Source organism: Camellia sinensis, chromosome 8 (genome assembly GCF_055761805.1).
Source record: "Camellia sinensis isolate YWXY chromosome 8, ASM5576180v1, whole genome shotgun sequence".
NCBI classification, from domain to species: domain Eukaryota; kingdom Viridiplantae; phylum Streptophyta; class Magnoliopsida; order Ericales; family Theaceae; genus Camellia; species Camellia sinensis.
In genome coordinates this window covers 43,099,508-43,126,194 of record NC_138968.1, presented here as the reverse complement: position 1 = coordinate 43,126,194, position 26,687 = coordinate 43,099,508, and the positions used below count along the sequence as shown (strand labels likewise).

General features: G+C 34.9%; 1 protein-coding gene across 1 annotated transcript; it reads right to left on the bottom strand.

Moving 5' to 3' along the window:
* Nucleotides 1-20,897: 20,897 nt before the first annotated feature.
* On the bottom strand, nucleotides 20,898-23,649 carry LOC114291691 (phosphoglucan phosphatase LSF2, chloroplastic). The gene is made up of 4 exons (XM_082882554.1): nucleotides 23,411-23,649; nucleotides 22,596-22,748; nucleotides 21,536-21,706; nucleotides 20,898-21,250 (listed from the first exon to the last, which is right to left on the bottom strand). Exons 1-4 carry the CDS (start codon nucleotides 23,429-23,431, stop codon nucleotides 21,047-21,049), a joined length of 549 nt encoding a protein of 182 aa, XP_082738680.1. The 5' UTR covers nucleotides 23,432-23,649; the 3' UTR covers nucleotides 20,898-21,046.
* Between the last annotated feature and the right edge of the window lie 3,038 nt (nucleotides 23,650-26,687).

Below are 26,687 nucleotides of genomic sequence, written 5' to 3'. Positions count from 1 at the left end.
GGAGGAACGGAAAACAAAGTGGAGTTTGGCTCCACGAAAAAAGTGCATTTATGTCGAAACCCCAGAAATTTACCTTTTCCGTACCATCCAAAGCAACTATCCAATCCGAGATCTTTTCGGCAAAAAATGGCTTCATTTGTGGAAGAAATTGTAGCTAAAATGAAGTTCTGGAGAAGAAATCACGAAGTTGAACCTCTTGTAAAAGATAAGACTGTGAATGGAAGCCAGCTATCAACAATCTGGAGGTTCCTCATACTGGTGGTCGGCAGGCCACCTCCTCTGGCTGGCAATCTGTCTTTCTAGTCTGCCATCCATCTATGTGCTGGGCAGTGCTGGAAGCTTGTGTTTTGTCTTGATCTTTGTGTGTTTTAAAGTCTTGTTTTGAGTCTTTTTGGTTTTAGCAAGTTTTTCCATTTGTATTTGAGTTGTTTTTATTTTGTTTATCGAGTTGATTTTGTTTTGTTTATCGAGTTGTATTTTGTATTTTATATTTTGGTTGTTGGTCGACTCATCACCCAATTAAGAACATTGTTTCAATCAAGCGTTCTTGGCCAATTCAATTCCATTTCCATTCCATGCAAATATGGTGCTCATGATGCAAAAATGATTACACTTTTCATAAAAAACTACGAGGTTTTATTTCGATCATGGTTTTTACAAAAGAGGCGTACAAGTTTTAAAAAAAAAATAAAACCTATTTGAAACTATACATGTGTTAGTGATACCAAACAAAAAGAAACTAAGCAAAAGTTTAAAAATAAAAAATAAAAAAAATAGCGCCAGTCGCCTTAGGCTCGAAAGGCCCTCTTTGTCCTCTTCCTTAGAAGGGAAGACTCGGGGGCGCTGTCTCCATCGGCACCACTGTTTGAAGTAGTCTCAGAACCTGAGCTGGTATCATCTCCGCTCTTTGCCTCTGACCCCGAGCCAGCGGCATTAGCTCCTCTCTTGGACCCCGAGCCAGTATCATCAGCTCTGCTCTCGGATGACTTAGAACGTCGACTCACTGCCTCCTCGGAGTCACTAGTCTCAGCATCATCGTCCCTCAAGATGGGCTCTGGAAGACTGCTCTGGCCTTGGGTGCCCCTATCTTTGCCTCAACCGCGGCTCATATCTCAGCCATAAGCTGGGGTCTGTTTCTCCCTCCTCCCCGCTGCCGGAGGAGGTACTGCCGGTGTTGGTGCTGATGTCGCCGCTGGTGCCATTGGTATAAATGGAATCTGAAAAAGAACAGTTGTCAACATATCAGTTACAGTGTGTGTATCAGATACAGGCATGGTGTACAGAATGAGTGTCATGCAGAAATCAGTTACAATATGAGTACAGTGTGTGAGTACAGTGTGCTAATGCAGTGTATCAGTGCAGTTTTGGAAAAGACTATAGTGGAAGTGCCAGTGTATCAATGGAAATATGATAGCATGAAGCGCAAACTGAAAGAACTTACCTGGATACTGTGGAGACCAAGTAGCATCTCCCTCCTCTGTACCATACCCATCAGGGAAGCCACCAGCTCGACGAGTCTCCCCGTATACTCTATAGACGCTTGCAAATGCATTTTGGATCATCAGTGTTTGCAATAAACATATTGGAAATGAAATGTGGGTGTGCAAATGATAAAATGTGATCCATACCTGGGACGAGCCTCGAACTCCCACAAGCTCGTGCCCTACCTTTGTCAGCTCAATCAGGATCTGATAAGCGGTCCCAGTAAGCCACCAGCATGTGAGCGTAGTGGGAAGCTCCGGCCAATGGATAATCTGCTCCATAAGGGGAGCCCCTCTAGCATGGGCCCTAGTCGCCCGAGTCGCCTCGCCTGCTGCAGGAGCCCTTGTCTCCTCGCCAGCATGAGCCCCTGTCAGAGGAGGCATGAGATGGGTTTGGATGAAGGTCATGTAATCGCCCTCTCCTCTGAAGAAATCAGCATCCAAGCCCACCATAAACTAAATGACTGCATCAACAGATAGGTTGTCTGCTGTCCTCATAGACTTTGGAGGTGGCATTAGAACAACTGGATCTGGCAAGCCCACGGTCTGGCGAATGAATCTCTCGCTCAAGAACCAGGCCCGACAGACTAGGCCTTCCAACAGAATCCAAAATCAGGATGTGCCCCAGGCTCCCGCGTACTGGTCCCGCACCCCGGCTGGCATCATGGCCTAGGGCTGCTGTAGCCTGACTTTCCACGCTCATTTCGAAAGGCGAATAGCCCTACAATTCGGACTCTACTTGTGGTTCTGAATCTGATTTTATAATTGCAATGTGAAATAGTGAAAACACAAAAAGAGTCCAAATCTAGCAATTTTATTTTGAAAAATCGATTTTGAATCAAAAATGCCAAAAATGGATTGCTTTGTCAGATTCCAAAGTTGCAACCTAAATATTTTTAGAAAATTTAGGAAACCCGAGACTCGTGCCAAAGGCCATTAGTCCGTCATCACCAAAGTTGTTTCGGCTCGGGAACTTAGGTACGAGAAGGGAAGGTCATGAATTGAGCACCCCACTCGCCCGATCAAAGATTGGCCTCTACTAATCATGATGTGATTTTTATCTATCTATATTATATGCTCTTATTCTGATTATTAAATTAATACACGCAAGTATAGACTAATTTTGCAAAAGTTGGAATATTTGATTTTATGTTTTATTTGAAAATTGGTTATGAATTTGCCATTTGAGAAAGTTGGCAAAAATGGACATGTAATCGAATTATCCCAATTCAAGCAACTAGCCTTCATCTATAGGCATTCAAACAGGTATATCACTTAAGCAATTAGCCTCGTGGAAGTATGCTTTGCTTGGTAACATAAACATTCGATACAAGATGCTAAAGCTCAAAATTGCTCACCTAGTACTCCGAGCCAAAACAAAGCAAATAATTAGAAATATGCATGCTCCTAATTAATGCAATATGACTAAATGCAACGCACACATTATGTATTTTATAGGCTCGGCTATGAGCATGTCATATGATTCCATTCAAGACATGCGATAAAGCGCGTATTCAAGCAATGAATTGAAGTATTTGATATCGGGTTAACATGATGACCCGAACCTTGGATGCATGTAAGACAAGTGGATACAAAACATGAAATATGCTAATGAAACGTGATGTTCTACACTAACCATCATAAGCACGTAAATAAAAGGGAGAAAGATGAGGGGTTGGAAGACATACAACTTATTACAACATTTGCCCTCATGCAAGAGGGTGCGAATCAAGGTCCGACAGTTCGAATTAACTGCTTATTACAAATCCAAATGAATTAGTAAGCTAAATTAACTAATTATTACGCTAAATTAACTAATTATTACAAATTCAAATTAATCTAAGTAATGATTACGACATATTACTATCAAAGCATTAAATCAAAGGCACGGGAAGCGAGGAGCTGCATGTATACGAATAAGAATATCCTCCTGAAAACTCTCTGTTTACTGTCAGTTTCTGTTTTGTTTCGTAGTAAAAAAAGAAAAAAAAGAAGGAAAAATCTGTTTTCACCCTAGCCTTTTTTCTGTTCTGCCATGAGAATAGCACTGCCTGTAAAAAGTGGAGTGGCCGGTCGGATAGAAGGGTGGCCGGCCGGCCACTCATTTTTGGTACTACCCTGCTACCACAGAAAAGAAATAGAGCACAAACAGAGTGTTTCTAGGGGATGTTTATCCTGTCTGCTCCACCCTATCATGAAACAAATCAAGGGAGGAGTAGAATCGATCCACAAATCATCAATGGTCGCAAGGTTATTGTGTGATGATCTATGGCTCGATGGGACAAAGGCTCAATGAATGAAAAGAAAACACCAACAAGACCTCCTCCCTATCACAGAGTTCCTCAAGGGAAGTGGTAAACATTGACTCTTGAACCATTATCATCACTAAGAGTATGTAATGATTCAAGACTCAACGGGTTCAATTAACGTCCGATTGAACCCAACTTGATTTTATTATCTTGTTTGATCTCTTTTAACCCATTTATTAGCCTTTTTAAGTACCTTTCCATTCTTTAATCATTTTAGTTAAAAAATAAGAATTATGTCCACTAAAATAAGAGAAGCCTCAAACGAAGAGTTGTTCTTGGCATGAGAGAGGTAATGCCCTGGTAATGAACCTCCGAAGAGATTAAAGCATTTAGCATGGAAGGTCTCTTTCTCATGCTAAAAAAAAACATATATGGTACTTCAATTCACCACTTTCAATTAGATTACAACAATATACAATATAACAATAAATCAAAGCAAAAGAGCAAAATTAGTGAGAAATGCAAGAAAATGAAAGGTTTGTGAAAGTCACCATCCAAGGAAAGGATGAACTCCTTAGTTCACAAACTCTCTCTTGATCACCTTCAAGTGTAGGAAGTGTGTTCTCAAATCCTCAATTCAAAAGTTTATGGTATGGAAAGTGGCTAACTCTCGAGTTTTTCTCATTTTCAATCACTAAACACTCTTCCTTATGATCAAGGCAATTGATCTTTGGCTATATCAGAATTTTTGGAGTGGTTTTGGTGTATGGAAATGAGGAATTTTAGTAGCTATGGAAGCTTGGAAGTGTTTTGGCTCAAGGTTGAAATGTAGACAATTTTTCCTCTTTTGCTCTCTTTTCTCTCTAACTCCCTCGAATGATTTTTTTTCTCTTTCATTCCCTCCTTTTCCTCCTCAATATATGATCTAAATGTATAAGCCATGTAGGAATAAACAATTCGAGGAATGGGGGACAAGGTGGAAGACAAAGGTGATGGGCATGACAAGGATGACAATGATGATCAAGACTTTGTTGCTTTTGATTTATCCATTATGACAAGGCCAAAACCTCTTTTGATAATGAAGGGTGAGTGGAGATAATGGAGGATGAGTGGGTGCACTTGAATGGATCAGAAAATAGGTAAATGGGGTGTCCCAACTGAACCAAAACCAAGAAAAATGGGACTGTTGCTGTTTTGAGCCGAGTCAACAAAATCTGCTATTAAACCTAACTTCAAAAGGGCATATCTCCCTTATCCGGACTTGGTTTTAGGCGATTCATGGGTCCAAATTGAAGCCCCAGAAGTCTACTTTCTAATGGTGGTGTCCTCATATTTTAATTCCAAGTTTACAAAGAGATATGCCTAATTTAGTGAAGGCTGTTCATTTCCAGGTCAACAAAATCTGCTCTTAAGCCTAACTTCACATATCTCCCTTATCCGAACTTGGTTTTAGGTGGTTCTTGGGTCCAAATTGAAGCCCCATAAGTCTACTTTCCAATGGTGGTGGTCTAGCATTTAAATTCCAAGTGTACAAAGAGATATGCCTAATTTATTAAAGGCTATTTATTTCCTTCTTAATGATTTGATGCTCATTCTTTTCCTAAACTTGTTTTCTTTCTTCCCCTTCAATTTCCTTCAAATCCAAACCTATAAAGAATATGTTTTTAAATATTTTTTTTAAAGATTTCACCTCTCTTCCATTTATTTCCACTTTGTCCTTACTCAGTTTACTGAAAAGTATAATATTTTAAACAAAATGGGAACCTTGAAACATCGTGGAAACATTTTAAAAAAATATTTTGAAATTAAGGTCTAAAATAGTTTGGCCAAAAATGTGTAAAGGTTGGGAATAAAGTTCAAATTTTATCTCTCTTACTGAGGATTCTGTAAGAAACACATTCTAATTGTCATCATCGGGTAATCAAAAGAAAGCGCTCAAGTCTTAGGGCTAGTCAAAATAGGGTGTCTACAGTTGCCCCTCTATGACAGAGCTCTAAGTTATTTCATGATGTGAGTGAATGTCAAAACCCGAAGATGACCCTTTTGACAAGGCCATAAGATTTGGGCAAACAAACAAGATGTAATGCATGTGGTTGAACCTGAAGGTTGCCTACTGTGACAACTCGACTCTGTGTTATGCTAATTAATCTTAACCATGCTTATAATTATGAGCATGGTATGATTTTGAATGTTAATTGTATAATTATATGCGTTTGTGAAATTCTATCTATTCACCATAGGAAGATCTGTTTGATTTTCTGTTATAAAATTTAAGTTAAGGGCCGTAGAGGCGTCAGAAACCAAAATTAATTGTACCATCGTAATTAGAAAAATTTTTAGTGCCTATGATAAAATTTAGTTAGAAATTGATTCGGATCAGAATAATTAGATTAAATTAAATAAGTGAGTCTTTGATTAAATTATCTCATGTATGATTAGGAGACTTAATTCAAGATTTGTGTTATAAGCTAATCACCACTATATATATAGAGAGACATGAGATGAAACTCATATTCTTTGAGCTCAAATTAGCAAAGAAGAATATAGAGAGAGTGAGAGACGATTAGAGAGAGAGAGAGAACACAAAATTGAAGACCTAGACTTAAAGCTTGGAGAATTGAAGGAGAATTGGAAAATTGAGCTAGAATACACTTAGGTCATGTTTGTTTGGGTGGACATGAGCTTGGGATTGGACTAATAGTCTAATAAAATTATTAATCCGATATTTGGTTAAACAATTGAAGTACGGATTAATTATTTTAAACTTGACTATTAGTTAAGATAGGATACATAATCCAACGGATTGGTTGTCCTAGGACTATTAGTCATGGGAATGCTAATTCAGTCCGCCCAAACAAACATGCCCTTAGATTCAAGCTACAGGTATGATTGTGAACCTTGATTCTTGTAATAAGAATATGTAGAAGTTGAATTCACCTAATTCTTGAGTTCATTTGAATGTAATTGTACAAACAAAGTATAAATCTCTTTGAAATGGAAAAATTGAGTTGAATTGTGTACATGCATGCATGAATCACCAAGTTGAGCTTGAATTTCATGGAATTATTCTCACGCATGAAGTTATATTTGACAATTTTGGTGATGTTTCATAGTCTTACTACTTTTCATCTCATGCATGAGAGTTTTGGGAAGATTTGAAAAGAAAAGAGTGCAATTCGTCTCATGCATAGTGTAGACGTCCCCGAACGTCTTGGGGGAAATCCTCGTTTGGTTCATGTGGGCTTACTATAGTTCAGGACTCAATGTCACGGTTCTTAATCTGATCCCGCAATGTGCAATGCAAGATTGATAAATCACCAAAGAGTCCAAATCCGGCAAATCGTTTTGAAAAATTGATTTTTAGAAAGAAGTGCCAAACATGGACTGCTTTGCCAGATACAGAGTCGCCACCTAAATATTTTATTTTGGGGAAATTTAGGAAACCCTGACTCGTTGCCTAAGGCCACGTGTCCGTCATCACCAAAGTTGCCTCGGCTCGGGAACTTGGGTACGATTGGGGAAGGTCAACTATGAGCACCCCCGCTCGCCCGATCAAAGATCGGCCTCTACTAAACATGATATCTTGTTTTGAAAACATATGTGTTCTTATTCTGATTAATTAGCTAATCTTACTACATGATGTGCACAGTAAACAAGTATAGACTAGATCGCCTAATTTGGAACAAAGCATCACATATCCGTTTGTTTGGAAATGGTTTGAAGTTTGCTACTCGCAAGTAGGCTAAAACACAGATTTCAATGAATTATTCCAATTCAAGTAATCCAACCTTCACCCACAGGCATTCAAGCAATTATATCACATAAGCAATTAGCCTCATGGTAAGCATGCTATTATGTTAACACTTACACGCATGCTAGATGCTAAAGCATAAACACTTACAATGTACTCCGAGCCAAAACAATAGCTAGTTAGTAATCAAATGCGTGATCCTAGCTCATGTTAAGATGGCCAATGCAACGCATACAAAATGCAGCTAGAATAGGCTCGGTTAATCTAAGAATGGCATGTAAAATGCAACAACTCGATGCATGTATTCAAGTTTGAATTGAAATACTATACGGTTAGCATGATGCGCCGAGCCCGGTGCATGCAATACAAATGAATGGTGCAAACATGTGAGCATAAGGATGCTAATTGAAACATGACCTAAAATTAACCATTGAAAGCAGGTAAGTAAAAGGGAGAAAGACGTGGGGTTGGAAGACATGCATCGCACACACGCACACTTATTACAACATTGCCCTCTCTCGGAGGGTCCAAAAGAATTATACAAATTAACTAACTAACAAGCTAATTAATTATTTACATAACTACTTAACTAATTAAACAAAATTAATTAAGCTACTGAAAGTAGTAAAACAGCCTCGGGGAGAGGGGTGCATGCATGCACGCTCGGCTTTGCTCGGAAATCCAACACCATGCCATAGTTACCTCTATTTACACTGTTCTGCACCTCTGAAGACTACACAAGTCCTAAGGATGCTTCAGAATCACTCCCTGATCACTGTGGGATGTCATCGGCCGAGAGGAATGGTCACCGGCCATAGAAAAGTGGTCATCAACTAGTTGTGAGGCTCTCGGCCAACAATTCATGGCCGGCCGGCACTAAATGTGGTCGGTCGGCCATCTCTTCCTGCAGAACCCTGTTTTGCTGCAGCAGAGGGCAGACAAGGCATGGCAATGCATTTTCAAAGCAATGTGTGCACAACCACCCTCCCTATCATGTTTAACACTCAAGGGAGTATGGTACTCAACCCTCGGGCCACCAATCACGCATTTCAATGCATGATGGCCCAAGATGCCAAGTTGCGCAATTTCAATATCAAATGAAATGCACACAAACAAACAAAGGGTCTCTCCAATCTCTATCATTTTTGATCAAGAGGGATGGGATGCATGCATAATGCTATGCAACCTAAGCATGCAAGCTAAACATGCAATATGAGCATGTGAACAAGCATGCAAACATGCAAGTATGTAACAAGTATGCAAGCTAACAAGCATGCAAGATGCAATTTAAGCATGCAAACATGCAAGACATGTAACAACATGTTAAGCAACTTAATCAAAGATGCATACCAAATGCAATATCACTTAAACATGCAACAACATGTTAATAGTCCTATCATCTAGACGTACAAACATACATAGCATGCAACAACATGCAAAGGGGCCAAGTATGCGACAACATGCAACGCAAGCATGTAACAACATGCAAAGGATGGTCTTAAATCAATATGGGCAGCTCTCAAATAGGCCCAAATCAGCGGCCAATATGCTAAGGGATAAGGGACAAAGTCACATACAAACATGCATGTATAATGGTCCAACACTTGAGCATTAAGGGGCAACTTTTAAGCACATTTAAAAGGAAAGAAAAGCATGTAAATGTGACAACAATTCATGCTCTGAAATGGTGCTAAGAGTGATGCCAAATCACATGAATAAGCCAAGCATGCAAGATTAAGGCTTAAAGCTTAAAACTAGGCAAGGAACTTGAACCAAAGCTACACAAAACAAAGAGCATATGGCAAGTATGACCCAAAACAGTCCTAAATCATGGCAAAGTAAGCCTAAAACATGCAATGACCAAAGCCAAAACAAGCTAGAACAAAGGGGCAAGGCATGAGGCATACAAGGCCATAAAAGAGGCATTACACTACACCTAATACAACCAAACATGACACAATTTAGGCAACCAAAAACAGAGATATGACATGCTAAAATGAGCCCAAAAACCCACTTAGATGGCATCCCAAATGCCTAGACATGATGGCATACACAATGACACATCCATGAGGCATACAATCTTAACTCTTTAAAGCATTAAAGGAGTTATAAATGCAAGCATACAAGCATAACATATGGACTGAAATAGCATAACTAATGGTGCCAAACCACTGAAATGATGCAAATAGAGCATGGTAGAGGAGCCAACACTCAAAGCATACAAGCAAGATTACATGGTAGCTATACAAAGCAAGTCATGGACGACCAAAACAACCAAAATCAGAGCTTTAGCATGTTAAAACAAAGCTAGAATCTTCATGAGATTGAGCCAAAATCATGCTAAAAACACATGTTACAACATGATGCATGTTAAGGCTAACACATGGGATTACAAGACAAGTGTATGAAGCATACATGGCATGTCTAAACCAACTTGAAATAGAGGTATAACATGGCAAAATAAAGCCTAATACCTACTGAAATGAAGCTAAAGCAAGCTAGGCACATATGCTACAACACAAGCCATTCATGCAAGCATTAAAGACAACATGGACAGGGGATGACCCTCTCCCATTTGGGACCTCAAAACCACCTCTCCACCACTAAAAATCCTCTAGATTTCAGTGGTAGAGAGGTCATGCAAAGACCAAAACAATGGCCAAAAGGTATGGCCTAAAACAAGGCCTTAGACAGGGGAGACAACCCCAAACCTCAAAATAACCTTAAACAAAGTTCTAAAAAACACAAAATTAGAACTTTTATCAGTTATAGCCGAAGCTTAAAAATAGATGCAAGATATGTTAAAAGCTTGTGCAAAAATAGGGAATTTAAAGTAAGGATGCTCACCCTTGTAGACCACCTTCAAGAACAAGGCTCTAACACCTTTCTTTGGTCAAAACCAGTCTAAGAACCCTAACAACAACCTTCTAAGGCCTCAACAACCCAAGGATGGTGTAATACTAGGTGGTTATGTGCAAAAATAAGGCAAAAACTCACTTTAGGTCACAAAATGGGATCAAATAAAGGAATATAGATACAAAGTTGTATCTCACTCTCTAACCCTAATTCTCTGAACCTCTGGAACCCTTGAGGAGGGAGGAGAAGCTCCCTCTTTATAGAATTCCAATCTCAAAGCTTGTTGAAGAAGCTTAGCAGGAGAAGCAAATCCCTCCATACACGTATATGGAGGGGGTGCAAAGTGGATGCCAGCTGTGACAGCTGGCATAAAATATCTGCCAAAAGCAGATGGAAAGGGGTCGACCAGCCAAAATGGCCAATTGACCAACAAAGGTGGCCGACCGACCACAAAAGGTGCTGACCGGCCACAACCTTTGGCCGATAGCTAGAAGAGGGGGCCGGTGGCTTCAAGCCTTGGCCGGTGGGTTGAGGGAATGGCAAACAAGCCACTCTCTACCCTCCAAAGCAAAAACCAACAAGTGTTTGGTCCAACCAAGCACAAAACAGTCAAGTTGAGAGGTCCTGAGGCAAGACGCGTAGTCGAGACCTCCGAGAACTCAAAATGAACACGAACATGACGTCTAAGTCTTGAGGACGGTCAAAAATGGGGTGTCTACACATAGTTTCAACCTTGTGACTTAAGCTTGAATTTGGGACAATGGTTCATGATTTTGAGTAATTGGTTTTAATTATCCATATTCTCATGTCCTATAATGGTTTTCCATGTTTTGGCATCAACTTGCAAGCTTTAGACCCTTGAACATCAAGTTTGAACTTCAAACAGAATTCTAGAAAACCCAGAATTCGGCTTGTCCGCTCGAGCGAGAAAAGCCCCGCTCGAGCGTGAAATTGTAGCTCCTAGAAGTTTTCCAGAAATAACATGGTGGCTCGAGCAGATGAATCTGCGCTCGAGCATACCCTGCCTTGCGTGACTTCTCGCTCGAGCGTAAATTTCAAGCAACCAGAAGTTTTGCAGACCAAAAGGGGTTTGCTCGAGCGACCAAAGCTGCGCTCGAGCGGAGGACCCTGTTTTAGAAATTTTGTAAAGGCGTTTTATATGTTTTTTTTCCGTTCTCTTTCACTTCTAAGCACTCTTAGACATGCATTGGACATTCTAAATGAATTAAAGAGCATGAAAGAAGCCTAAGAACATTATACGACTTAAAGAACAAAATGAATTGAATTATGACCCAATGTGTTATGAATTATGTAGGGTCAAGCGCAAGGGCGAATCAAGCACCAGATCATTGTGAGTAATATCTTAGTAAATATATTTTTGTATATGCATTATTTCCTAAATGTTGTCTACGTGGTAATTTCTAAACTTATGAATTCGCACTATGAATGAGTATTATATTCACCCGTTCGTGAAAGAATCTGTAAAATGAATGTTGTGAAAATGGAAAACGGGCCTAAAGCCGTTTGGTATATTTGACAAGGGCATAGATGGGGCCTAAGGCCGTTTGGAATGTTTAACAAGATAAACTAAAAGTCATCTTATACATGAATTGGGCCGCAGGCCGTTTGTATGATAATTGATTGGACCAAATGTTGTTTTGAGTATAAATATGGATGTGACACATAGCTATGAATATGAGAATATTGGACCCAAGGTTGTTTAGTATTATGACATGAAGGACCGATGGTTATTGATACATGGATCCATTAGGCCTGAAATTGGTCTATGAATGAGTATTGGACCCGAGGTCGTTTTGTATAGATGGACCCAAGAAAATAATTGCATTTCCCGAATAATGAACTAAGTTAATTATCAATCGGGCAGTGCAGTGTTATTAATTCTGCGCCTAGACGTGCTCCTAGGCCCAAAGCTCATCAAGGCATAGTTAGTGTGCTTCCAAAACATCTTAGGTTAGGCGATATAAAATATACACCATAAAGGCGCATAAAGAGTGCACTTTAGGTCTAGACTCAAGTTGCACGACTCGTGCTTCTTTTAAAATGTTTATTGCAATTACAACACTAGATTACACTTAATCTTTTTTTTTTTTTTAACATGCGATTATAGGAGATTAATCCCCTAAACATACATTGCAATCCAATACTATTTGAGACCTAATTATACAAAAACGTTGGTTGAATAGAGCTTTCTCTTAAACTAGACTAACAATTATTGTTATTCTTTTTATTTAACTCCTTAATCTCCTTCTCCTTCTCCATCTCCTTTCTAGTTTCATATGTTTATGATTTATGAGTTAGATGTTTGTGTTTTTGTGCACTTTGAATTATTTATCTATAATAAAATATTGTTATTTGTTGGTATTTATGTATGAAAATATCTAATATTTCATTTTACTTATGTTAAACCATGAATTATTTGCTTATATTAAATTATCCATTTTTTATCGTCGACGTGAGCCTCACTTTGATGAAGCCTACACCCTCGGCTTGTGCTTTGTGCTTTGAGCCTAGGCCTCAAGGAAAACTTGGTGCTTCAGTTCACCTATCACCTTTAATAACACTGGTGTAATAAATACATGTCATATAATCACTATAACCCACACTGATGATATGAAGTAATTGCAATATTATAATTTCTAATAAATCTGAACTAATTAACTATTTTTGAAAAAGTTAGTGATCATGATTCATGTGTCAAAATTTTTAGTATGGAATCCAATTGAGTAAAAAGCTTTCAAAACAAATTGCATATTTTTTACAACCATGATTTCATCATAGTCGCTTTAATGGAACAAATGGAAGAATGTTAATTCCATGTTTAGTTGAGGCCCACTAGCCTTTATTATTTTAGGAAATTGTTTTAACCTCCTTTGAAGAGGACTCTCACACCCCTAAAGTGATCCTGACCTTCCATGTATGTGTGGGGCCCACTCATGTATGTGTGGAGTTCACATCACGAGTGATTCAGATTTGTGGGGGTCTTGTGGGGTGGAGGTCTCAATCATTGCTCATTATTTTAACATGTTTTCTATTATTTTGGATTCCACAATTACATAAACTAATTTTTTTAAGATAAAATTCAAAATTACAATCTTAAATATGGAATAACTAGTATTACCCCCATGCTATATATGGTATCACACAAGTAATTAAAAAATAATGTTAATATTAAATAATAATTAAAAATTAAAAATATTTTAAAAGGAAGAGAAGAAAGAGATTTATAATCAAATAAATTTTAATTATTTTCGTGACAATTACAACTAAGGTTTTTTTTTTTTTTTTTTTTTTTTTTGTGGTCTTCTCATCAATGGTGTGTTTTATGTATTATATATAAAAATATGTGTTATAATATAATTAGCAAAAAATAAAGACAAAAAATATAATAAATCATAAAAATTGTACCTACGGTAAAACATAAATAAATTATGCCATTGAAATTTTGTAAGTATACTTCATCTTATATTAAAGTTCATCCGATTATATAACAAATCACATGTGCCAAATAATTTTTAGGAAAATTTATCCATAAATTATATATGGGACAATGTTGATCCATTTAGTCTTAAGAGTTTCCTTATGAACTAATTAGTCCTTTTTGTTTTGAAAAGTTATATTTATTTGATTTGGTGCTATTTGAGTTTAAGTGAATCCTCTTTTGGGATTTATATTTCCAATCTTTTTGATTTGTTTTTGGGATGGAAATGGAAAGGTGAGGTGTTAAATATTCTTTTTTAGGGATTTGTGACTGAAGTATTGATTGTCGAACGTGAAAATTTATATTTTTGTTAGTATGGTTTTCTTGTGTTACATTGAAGTGTTATGTTAGAGTATTACGTTTGGAAAAAGCACACTAGAGAATTTTCGTGTGTTACATTTATTGGAGTATTACATTTGGGAAAAATACAATAAGAAATTTTTTTAGAATGTTACATTGTTGCGTTTTAGAAAAGTATATTAAGGAGTTTTTTAGTGTATTACATTGGAGTATTACGTTTGGAAAAAAATATACTCAGGAGTTTTTGTGTGTTACATTGATTGGAGTATTACATATGAGAAAAGTACACTAAGAAATTTTTTAGTGTGTTACATTACAGTGTTACATTTGGAAAACATACACTACAAAATTTTTGTGTATTATATTGATTGGAGTGTTACGTTTGGGAAAAGCACACTACGGGATTTTTTTTGGGAATTTACATTGTCACGTTTGAGAAAAGTACAGTAATGAGTTTTTTAGTGTGTTACATTGGAGTATTACTTTTTTGAGTATTACGTTTTTGGAGTGTTACATTGAAGTCTGACGTTTAGAAAAAATACACTAAGGAGCATTTTTGAAGTTTACATTTAATTAGTAATTTAACATTATGAGAAAATTCACATTTGTCCCTCAACACATAACACACACGCATTTATACTTGGCTCTTTATGTAATTCACACTAGAATGGGACATTTGGGTCTATAAGAAAAAAAGATCGAACTAAACAGTTCATAAGTTTACTATTGCGGATTTATTGATGTTTCACCCTAATTTTTAACTTTTACCTTTCTTGTGAAACTCGATAAAATGGATTAATAAAATAGAAAAGTGAACAATGGGAATAGTCTCTTTCTCTGTCACTCCTCAAACTAATCTTCCTCTTATTAAGCATAATTGTAAGTTCTCCCCTCAAATAGTTCAATTATAATATAAAATTAACAATTGAAAATAAAAATTAAAGTTCAAACTTGGAATAGGTCAATCTAGCATTTAATGTAATCCAAAGCCATTCTTTTGGTCTGACTTCACCATTAAGACCAATGTTTTCATAATTTTAAATATATATATATTAAAAATTTTCATATGAAAAAGAATAAATTAAACTATTTACCAATGACAACTTATCTCTCGAACCAACTTTTCTTGGTCTAGACCTAACAAACCAATTATCATTGTTTGAATTATATGCCACTAATAAAATTAATTTATTAAACAAATAAATAAAATATATTTGTATATAAAATAATTTTGAGTTAGCCCCCAAACTTAATTTTTTTGGCTTATTTTCTAATTGAACCATTTTAGTGTTTAAAGCCTAACCTATTACTTTAGATAATATGACTTGTTTTTCAGTGCCGACATAGTTAGGATTGTTTAGTTTTGCTTTAAAACTTTGTGCACTCATTCTTCCTTTATTAATGTTTGTCTCAATACTCTTTGTATATTGATTTTCATTGATAAAGGTTTTTTTTTTTTTTTTTTTTTTAATGGTAAAATAAGTGATCTAACTTATTGATAAGAACCTCAAGCTTGATTTTTTTTGGGACCAAACTATTTAGACTGTATAGGCTATTCAACCACAGTTACCATTAGAGGATGAAGTCTATTATGATTGATCTTAAGAATAGTTGGTAATCTACCTAAAATTTATATATATATATATATATATATTTGTATTTATTAAATTATGCATAACTCGCACTTCAAATAATATTTTTTTTATATAGATTTTTAAAAAGAGTAATATTATGTGACCATATTTTGATATCAGATTTTAGTACCGTATACTGTTAACACATTACATGACACTAATCACATTATTTGATAGGCATCACATGACACATATAGGTATTGTCTTTAAAGTGTCACATCAGATACTATCAAATATGGTCATCATAGCATTACTAAATTTCATATTTTATTCTTTTAATATTCCAAAATTTTTAATTTCAAATGAAATGGGGCTTAATAATGAATAAGATTCTGTTTTGGGTTTTCCATTTAAAAGATTTTTAAAATTTCAAATTAGATATATGGCTAGATGTGCCAACAGTTTTATGCTAAATATATTTCTTAAGTTTTAAAAAAATTATAAAAGAATTTAAAAAAAGAATTAAATGTAAACTTTGAACCAAACAAATAAAAATTTGCTTAATAAAATTTGAAAATTAACGTTAATAGGTCATGATCAATATGTATTGCATGGATCCATCTTTTACTATTATCGTAAAAAAACAGAAGTTGTATTTCATTGTTACCGATTTAAAATTATGAAGTAGTGTTCTATTGTTATTATCATTTAAATTTTTGATTTATTTTTCATATCAATATTATAAAAAAAAAATATCATACATTTAGGAATTTGAAAGCAGATAATTACACCATCTAAAAAAAGTGATAATTATAGAATTTAAAATATGTTATCATAATGATTAAAGTGTCAATAATTATAATTAAAGTGAAATGATCAATGATTTTATGACACGTGTATTTTTATGTTTTATTAATTTAAAATTATAAAAAAAATTATTAGAAGTTTTAAATTCATTGACCCAACATTTTGACCTATATAATAGTATAGATAGAAGTATAAATATAAATATAGATTTCATACTATAACCATTGAACCTAAATAGTAATAATGTCATTGCATTTTTGAAATCACAAAATTTAATGAAATAATATTGACAATGATTAAAAGGATATAAAAATTAACTTAATTTATGTAAATTACATTTTGGACTAATCACAAAATGACATGTGTATTTTAAGTGATATAAAATTTTTAAAAAAATTAAAAAAATTAGATTGAGATTTTCAGGCTCAAAGAGGACACAACGTATTTGCTTATATTATACTAGTCGTATACCCCTGCTATCCACATCATAAAACATGTATTTATTAAGAATAAATTTTTCTTAGGATTGCCTTTGGAAGCCAAAATGTAATTTTAAATTAATAAATGCTAGAAAATCATATCCATGTGAATATTGTGTAGAAAATTTAATAATTTTTTTGAGGTCCCTAGTATTAATCTTTTAGATTTTACACATAAAAATGACTTACACTAAGGTGGTGTTTGATAATCTACTTCAGCACTTAAAACTTAAAATATTAAGTGATAATCAATTAAGCCCATTTGTTAACTACAATTGACATACTCAAATAAAATATGTATTTATATATATAGACATACACTATTATAAACTCACTACCACCGCCACTGCCGCCACTACCGCCACTACTACTACCATCACCTTCATCATCACCAATGCCATTGTTATCATAAGTACCACTATCATTTCATTACCTACCATATCATCACCACAGTCACCATTGCCATTACTACCACCACTATAACAACCATTACAACTTCACTTGCACAATTATGGTCACTGTTGTCACAACCACCACCATCATTCCACTATTGTCGCCCCCCCTCTTTTTTTATTTCTACAATATTACCCTTTTACTATCACCACAATCATTATCCATCAATCTCTACCACTATTAACATTGGCGCCATATCTAACATCGTTGTTGCCTCCTCCATCACTGCCAACTCACAATCACAATATAAAAATTGTAAGATATACAATTTTAATAAAAATTTAAAATTTGATCTTGTACATATCAAAGAATTTGTTTTAGTTCAGCACGTAATTTCTTATTGAACAACTTTTCAACTTAAAAAATTCATCATTAAGTTTTCAATACTTAATTTTTCAATTTTCAGTTTTTAATTTTATCAAATACCACCTAAGGAAATAAATATATAGTTCTTTTTTAGATTGGAAAGTTATTGTTCAAAAAAGGTTAACTATTATACATATTTTTAAATTGCATATAATAATAAAGTACAATTACTCAAGGCTTATTTTATCATTAAAAACTCTCATCCATTGGACCAAACTATTTGAACTAGACAAACAACACAAGCTCTCGACATATGGAGAATATGTGTTCTATTAATATTGTTTTGATTTTTAGCTTATAAAATTTAAATATCTATATTTTTTTTTCATTTTCAAAAGTACTGCAATTTAATAAAATTTGAAAAATGTTATTATATTGATAAAAGAATCAACAAAACAAATGTCAAATTTATAAATAAAATAAAATAAAATTGTATGGTAAATTTTTGAAAACTAAGATGGGTAGGTACATGTATTGCATGTTTTGACATAATGTTTTCCATTATAGTAAACAAATAAAATTTGTTGAAATTTATTTTCCATATCAATGTCATAAAAGGAGAATAATTATTGAATTTGAAAGGTAGTAATTAACAAAATTTGATATATATTACTGTAATAATGAAAGATCTAATAACAATAATTAAAATGAGAGGGCCAATGATTTCATGACCCATGTAATTTTATATTTTTTCAATTTAAAAATCTAAAAGAATTAGGTTAGGAATTTTGAGTTCATAAACCTAAGAACGTTTTTACTTATATTATATAATAACTAGTATATAACCCGTGCAATGCACAGGATTAAACAATGACTGATAAATTTATTTTAAATTAATTAAAATAATTTAAAAAATAAGATTAAGTAAGTTTTAACCCTTTTCTTAACAAATAAGAGCGTTTAAAATTAGCTTTTTAAGTGACTTTTTGGCTTTTTTAAAAGATAAAAAAAGGAGCCGCTATTCACACTCTACTTTACTCTAAATACACCCCCTTCCTTGCTCTACCTACATTAATACTCTTGGAGTTTTGGTTTCTTCAAGGAGTGTATTTTGTGTGAAAGTGTATTAATATAAATATGTATAATAAAGGACAAAAAAAGGTTGTATTTGGAGTAAACTGGAGCGGGAACAGTGGCTCCCTAAAAAATTAATGTATTTAGGAATGAGATTTTTTAATTGTATGGGAAAATGCGAATAAGTGATGTCGTATTTTTATTCTTTTACTTAAATCTTTTATTCTCCTTCCAAAGATGTAAACAATTATGCACTCACTCACAAAAATTGTTTCGTCTTTTCAAACTAGTACAAAGATTTTCTAACCTTTTTTTTTTTTTTTTGTATATGCCAAACACATTTTAGCACTCTTTAGTTTCTTGACTTTTTAATCAAAAAGATAACATCCCAAACATGGCATGAGTTATACGATTTTTATTTATTTATTTACTTGTTTATTTTTTTCTATTAATGTTTTGTCCTAAGTATTATATAACAAATAGATATATAATAATTCAATTGATAAAAATAAAATAAATGAATTTTCTAAAATTACAAAAAATTATACTTTCGGTCAAGTATAATATAACGATTCTGGTTTGAACCCGACCCGTTTATTGTTTTGGATTCGAGATTCCTTATCTTCATTGTTGTTCATGTCCTTGTTCACCTCATTCCTTGTTGAATTGGATTGTTTAAGTATTGCGGTTGCATTTGAAACAGGTTGGAAGTTCATTTTTCAAAGAAGTCTTTGCCCAGAATTTTGCTTGTTCGCTCGAGTGATCTTTTATAGTCTATAAAACTACTAAGAATTTGATATTTGTGCTCGAGCGACACTTATTGAGCTCGAGCGAACTTTTACAAGTTTGAACTACTAGGAGGGGTGTCTTGTGCGCTCGAGCGACCATTCTTGCGCTCAAGCGGTGTCTTCGTTTGTGTCTGGTCGCTCGAGCGACCATTCTTGCGCTTGAGCGGTCTATGCATATATCAGTCCGTAAAAGTCACTTTTTGGATCACTTTTTCATTTCTCTCTCTCTCTCTTTCTCTCTCTCTAAAACTTTCAAAAACCTAGATCTACCCCCTCTCTCTCTAAAACTCACCTTTAAACCTCAAATACACCCTCACTCTTGATCTCTACACCTTTGTCCTTTGGAGAAAAGATAGAGTTCGTCGAGAGCTTCTTTCTAATCGGAGCAAAGTTCATTTTCAGCTCCTTCCAACTTCAACCCTTGCTCTCTCTTGTCTTCTAATCTTAAGGTTGGGATTTTCTTAATGGTGTGCATGTTGTTTAGCTTCGTTATATGTTATTTTTGTTAGTTATGGGTTTTCAAAAAGTTAGATTTGGATATATATTTATTAATGCACAAATTTGGGAAAAAATACTTGTTTTCAGTTATGGTTTGGGATTGGTAACCTAGTGGTTGTTGTGTTATGTATTTTTGAAGAAAACATTTGGTTTAGTGGGTTTTCAAAGGTTCACTACAAAAAAATTGACTTTTTGCGACGGTAAAATACCGTCGCTAATACTCCTAATGCCGTCGCTAATACTTTTTGCGACGGCAAAATGACTTTTTTCGACGGCAAGAGGGGGGTCGCAACTGCAGGGGTTGCAAAAGAGTTTTTGCGACAGTAAGTGCCGTCGCTAATGTTTTGCGACGGCATTTTTTGCCTTTTTGCGACGGCACCGTGCAGTCGCTAATAACGTTTGAAATGTCTTGACTTTTTTGCGACGGCCCTATTTTACCGTCGCTAAAAATGTTATTTGAGACGGTAAAAAATACCGTCGCCAATAGTCTTTTTTTTTTAAAAAAAAACACTACTTTTTGCGACGGTGTGATGCCGTCGCAAAAAATATAAAAAAAATATGAAATTTTCTATTTTTTGCGACAGTGTAATGCCGTCGCAAAAAATATTAAAAAATAATAAAATTCTATTTTTTGCGACAGTATAATGTCGTCGCAAAAAGTAAAACCTGTAACAAAATTAATAAAAATATTAAAATTTTCTATTTTTTCCGACGGTGGTGCCGTCTCTCTCTCTAAGAGCTGATTATTTACATTCTATTCACAAAAACATCATAACAGAAAATAAAAATAAAAATTTAAATTGATCAAACCATCAAATTCAATATTTTAGAAAGAACAATTAAACTATACATGTTAGCATATTTAAATTATAAAATTCACCCAAATCCTAAAAAAAAATAAAATAATAAAATAAAATCTAAAATTCACCAATCAGCACATTGGAAGATTCTCAAAGGGCTCCTTTCCCAATTTCCTTTCCCAATTTGATATGCCCTCAAAAGCATGTCCCGGAAGATTCTCAAAGGGCTCCTTCCAAGGATCATTCTCAGCCAAATCATAAGTAGCTCCACGGATTGCACTTTTATTGGGTCCACAAGGTCTCTTTGAAGTAAGCCTATTATATGCCGTGTTCAGCTGTCACAATAAAAAACCAGCCTTAACTAAAATAATATATATATATATATATATATTTATCAGGAATTTAGAACAAGGATTTTTTTTTTTTTAGATAGGGAACAAGGGATTAAGCAGTGAAATAATCACTAAATAACTAAAAAAAGTCATGCTGTACAATGCAAATCAGTTTAAACTTCATTCCAATTACCAGAAAAAGCAAAAGAAAAATAGTGAAACATATCAGCAAATTGATGGAAAACATAAATCAAGCTGGGATAGCATATTGAAGAGTTGAGAGCTTACATCTATGTCACAAAACCAAAACATGTAAGCAATTGCAACAGCAGGAGCTCTCCCCAATCCAGCTGTACAGTGCACATACACTTTTCCTTTTCCCTCTGAAATGGCCCATTCCAAAGATGAAACAGCTTTAGGTAATCCACTTCTCAAGGAATCTGGGTCAAAATCTCTTGCCTTCCAATGCATAACATAAAGATGTTAAGTTAAGTGCCCAAAAGCACCAAAAAGCCTCTCTCTCTCTCTCTCTCTATATATATATATATATATATTATATTTAACTTGGTGTGTACATAATCTAAACACATGCTTTTAGAGAAATGAAAGGTAGAAGAGAAAGTCAAAAAGATATAGAGGTAAGGTTTACAGTTGGGTAGGTATTTATCTAATGGAAAAAGATTGGGACCCGCTTTTGGAGGACCCCCACCATCCTCAATGCATTAAGGTTGGGACCCCCTTTTTGGGAAACCCCCACCATCCTCAATGCATTATGATTGGCCAACCTTTTGTTTTTTTGTTTTTCGTTTTTTTTCCCTCCTATCTCTGGCTGACATGTGTCTGTAGGGGATTGTGGGGGTCAAAACAAAAGGGGGCCTGTATCATTTCTGTTATCTAATGAGCAAGGTTTGGGGTGTTTTGGCCAGTGATAGGTTGTGGTGGCAGGCAACATGGACAGATTTGTAACGAAAAGTATAGAGTAAGAACAAGAGAGGGAGGGGAAGGAGAAGTTCAAATGGGTAATTTTGTCTTTTTCCATTTTCCATTAAAGACATTCACATTTTCAGTTTAGTTATGAGAGCAGAGGTGCAAGTGTAGGTTTTATAAGGGCAAGGGGGGTACACGTCTTTGGGCAAACTAGCTACAAGGGGTAAAATGATTTTTCACCAATTTTGAAATAAGTAATGTGATTTTTCACCACATTGGTGTTGGATATTTTTTCATGTCAAGAAGTTTCAACATACCAATTATCATCATATGTAGAAGTGATTTCCCAACATTAACAATTTATAAGCAAATAAAACTAACTTATTTGCAAAATCATTAGTATTGAAGGTGACTTGCTTACCGGCCTTCTCATGTGACGAATTTCAAGGTCTCGACATCTTTTTATTATAGACTTCAAGTCTATTTCCCAATACTCAATGTCTCTGTCCTGCTGCAAGTTAAGAATGTAGGCAACATCTTCTTCCCTTTTCAGATGATCTATGTCTTCAGGTTTCTGAGGTTAGGAGCCCACAATCAGCTTATCAGCTATCAATGTGTAGTTCATACCTGAGTTATGATGAGATTAATTAGACCACTAAAGAGACCTTAAAATACATCACAGATACTTTCCATATATAAAATGGGTAAATAACTTGGGTAGTATTTGGTTCGCTAAAATGATTTTGAACATAAATGAAAATGGCCATTCCTTGTCCTCAGTTAAAAATAGTCAATTCTCATAAATTGTGAATGATGATTGCATTTGGAATACACAGAATGTCCATTCCATTCTAGCCTTTATTTCTAGACACTGTTTTAGTTTTGTTCATGATGGAATTAAAACAATCTCAGAAATATAAATTGGGTATGAAAATGTTGATAATCTGAAACCAGATGAAGCCTAGAATGACAAAGCAAAAACAACTAAAATTAGCAAATGGTATAGATCTAATACATGTAACTAAGATGAATCAAAGTAAGCGAACATGAATCTGAATAGATTATTCAAGAAATTCACCTCATAACAAAAATGACAAAAACCCAAAATCAATTTGGACTGGAGAAGTGAAACCCACTTGATAAATCAAATTCACCATCGCAATAAAAACAAATAAATAGAATTGAAGATATAAAAAATAAAAAAGAACAGATTTAGAGGGTGAGAAAGAAACAGACCAAGATCGTAGTGATACTCATAAGGGTTTCTCATCATCTTCTTCATAGCAATGTTGTACTCTTCCATTTTGGTTGTGGGATTTTCAGATAACATACATGAAACTTTACTAGCTCTAGAGGGAGTCTTAGAAGAAACCATGATGGTATTGGACATAGATTTCATGGTAGCATTGCGCACATCGTTTGGAAGTGGAGAAGGGAAGATTGATGGAGAAACGAAGCTGCTGCCAAGAGATCAAAAACCCCCCTATATACACTCACAGATGTATATATATATATATATGTGTGTGTGTGTATGAAAACCCCCTATATCCGAAATCCCGACACAGAGAGAGAGAGAGATACCCTTTGAAATCGGCAGTGAGGGAAGATCGCCGGTGAGGGAGGAGTGGCGGTGAGGGGCGAGCAACCGTCAACATCGTTTGGAGAGAGAGAGAGAGAGGGAGGCAGCATCGGCGGTAAGGGAGGAGGATCGACAGTGAGGTACGAGCGACGGTGAGGGAGGATCGGGAGTGAGGGAGGATTGGCGCCGTCGTTGTGTGAAAGAGAGAGAGAGGAAGGCGAAACCCTAGATGGAGAGAGAGAGAGAGAGAGCGAGCAAGAGGAGAGGGACGGCTCTGTTGTGTTTGGGTTGTGTTTGTGTTGTGTGTGTTCTCAAACAAAACCCTACACACACCCACACACCCACAAATGTTATAATTAATGAATTTTTTATTAAAATAAAAAATTATTAAAATAATTTTTATAGTTGATGAATTTTTTTTTTTCATTTGGTAAAGTTAAAAATTTATTTGTTTTATATTTATTTTATATTTATTTTAATGAATAAAAAATTATTATTATTTTTTTATTTGGTAAAAGTAGGAATAATATTTTCCATTAACAGCGGGAGGAGAGAGAGAGGGAGGCAGCAGCGGCGGTAAGGGAGGAACAGATTAGGGATTTTTGGGTTTGAGAGATTGGGGATTTTTTTGCTTTTGGGGGCGAGGGAGCGGAAAGCTAAAAAAAGAGGGGCGGGAACAAAAAAAAAAAAAATATATATATATATATATATTTTTTAAGGGTCAAAAATGAAATTTAAATAACAAAATAACGCCGTCTAATTTTTTATTTATTTTTTTTTTTGAGACTGGGGTTGCTATCGTCAAAAAATTTTATTTTTTGTTAAAATATATATTTTTTCTAGTTAATGAATTTTTTTTTAAAAATTTCTTTTTTTTTTTAGTTACGAAGATTGAAAATTTATTTGTTTCATTTTTATTTTAATGAAAAAAAAATATTATTATTTTTTATTTGGTAGAAGTAGGAGCAATATTTTAATGAAAAATATTTTAATGAAAAAAAGGTGAAAGAGAGATGGTGGTGGTGGTGGTGGTGATAGCGAAAGAAATTAGTGGTGAAGTTGTGGTAAAAGAGATGAGTAGTGAGAGAGAGAGAGAGATGAGTGAGAGACAGATAGAGGAGAGAAAACGAGAGAGAGAGAAACAGAGTGATGAGCGAGAGAGAGACAAAGTGGTCGCTAAAAGTGCATTTTCTTGTAGTGGAGAGCTCAGTAAATAGAGAAACGATGAGGGAGAGAGTGAGTAATGTGAACACAATAGGGGAGAGAGACAAACAGACAGACAGACACATAGAGAGAAAGAGAGAGAAACAAAAGAGTGAGAGACAAACAAACAGACACAGAGAGAGAAAGAAAAAGAGAAAAGTGATAAGTGAGAGAGAGATAAAGAGAGAAAGAGATATAGAGAGACAGAGAGACAAAGAGAGAAAGAGATAAAGAGAGACATATAGAAAAATAGAGAAAAACAAGAGATGAGAGAGACATATAGAAAGAAAGCGAAAAGAGATAAATGAGAGAGAGAATAGAAAAATAGAGAGAGAGAGAAGAGAGATGAGCGAGAGAAACAGAGAGAGAAAAAAGAGATGAGCGAGAGAGACAGAGAGAGAAAAGAGATGAGAGAGATAGAGAGAAGAGAGATGAGCGAGAGAGACATAGAGAGAAGACAAATGAGAGAGATAGAAAGAAGAAAGATGAACGAAAGATACACAGACAGACAGACAAACAGACAGATAGACAAACAGACAGAGAAAGAAGAGTGATGAGTGAAAGAGAGAAAGAGAAGAGTGGTGGTAGTTAAATGGCATTTGCAGTAGTGGTAAATGTGGTAGAGAAGATGGGTGGTGAGAAAGAGAGATAAGTGAGAGACGAATAGAGAAAAAAGATAGAGAGACAGAGAAAGAGACAGAATGATGAGCGAGAAAGAGACAAAGTGGTCGCTAAAAATGCATTTTCTTGTAGTGGATCGATAAATCGAAAGGGAGCTCAATAAATAAAGAAGACAGATAATTCAAAACTCTTTTCAAAACTTAATTCAAATCAATTTTTTAAATATTTTAAAAATATTTTAATTTTGTGAGAGACAGATAAAGAAGAGAGATAGAGAGAGAGAGAGAGACAGAGATAGAGTGATGAGCGAGAGAGAGAGAGATAGACAAAGTGGTTGCTAAAAGTGTATTTTCTTATAGTGGATTGATAAATCGAGAAGGAGCTCGATAAATAGAGAAGATGGGAGTAAGAGAGTGAACAAGGCGAACATAGTGAGGGAGAAATAGACAAGTAGACAGAGAGAGAGTGATGAGTGAGAGAGAGACAGGAAGAGAGAGATAGACAGAAAAAGAGATAGAGAGAGATGGAGAGATAGAAAAAGAGAGAGAAACAAGAGATAAGCGAGAAATAGACAAAAAGAAAGAGAAATAGAGCGAAAAGAGATGAGCGAGAGAGAGACACAGAAAAAGAGAGAGACAGAAAGAGAAGAGAAATGAGCGAGAGAGATAGAGAGAGATAGAAAGATAAGAGAGAGAGAGAAAAAAGAAATGAGAGAGATAGAGAGAAGAGAGATAGGCGAGAGACACAGAGAGAATGAGAGAGAGAAACAGGCAGACATAGAAAGAAGAGTGATAAGTGAAAGAGATAAAGAGAAGAGAGAGAGATAGAGACAGAGAGACGGGAAGATGAAAAAATGAATGAAAAGAGAAATGGTATATCAAAAGAGTAAGACGACATTGTTTTTTTTAATTTTTTTTGCGACAGAAAAATACCGTTGAATTTATTCAAACCATTTTGTGACTGTATATATATGAAGCTATTTCAAAACCACAATCACTATGCTAGGTTAGAGTTTTCCAAAAACTCTTTTGAGAAAATTAAACTTTCTTGTTTTCCGTGTTATAGTGTTTTTACTGAATTTTGAAATATTTTAAGTATTTTTTAAAATTT

What these genes read in the sequence shown, in the direction of transcription:
- LOC114291691 (XM_082882554.1), bottom strand. Translation starts at nt 23,431, where the DNA reads ATGAGTATCACTACGATCTTG. An exon ending in TTCGTCACATGAGAAGGCCG is followed by an intron (nt 21,707 to 22,595) that starts GTAAGCAAGTCA and finishes ATGCATTGGAAG; the next exon opens with GCAAGAGATTTTGACCCAGA. An exon ending in TTTGGTTTTGTGACATAGAT is followed by an intron (nt 21,251 to 21,535) that starts GTAAGCTCTCAA and finishes TTATTGTGACAG; the next exon opens with CTGAACACGGCATATAATAG.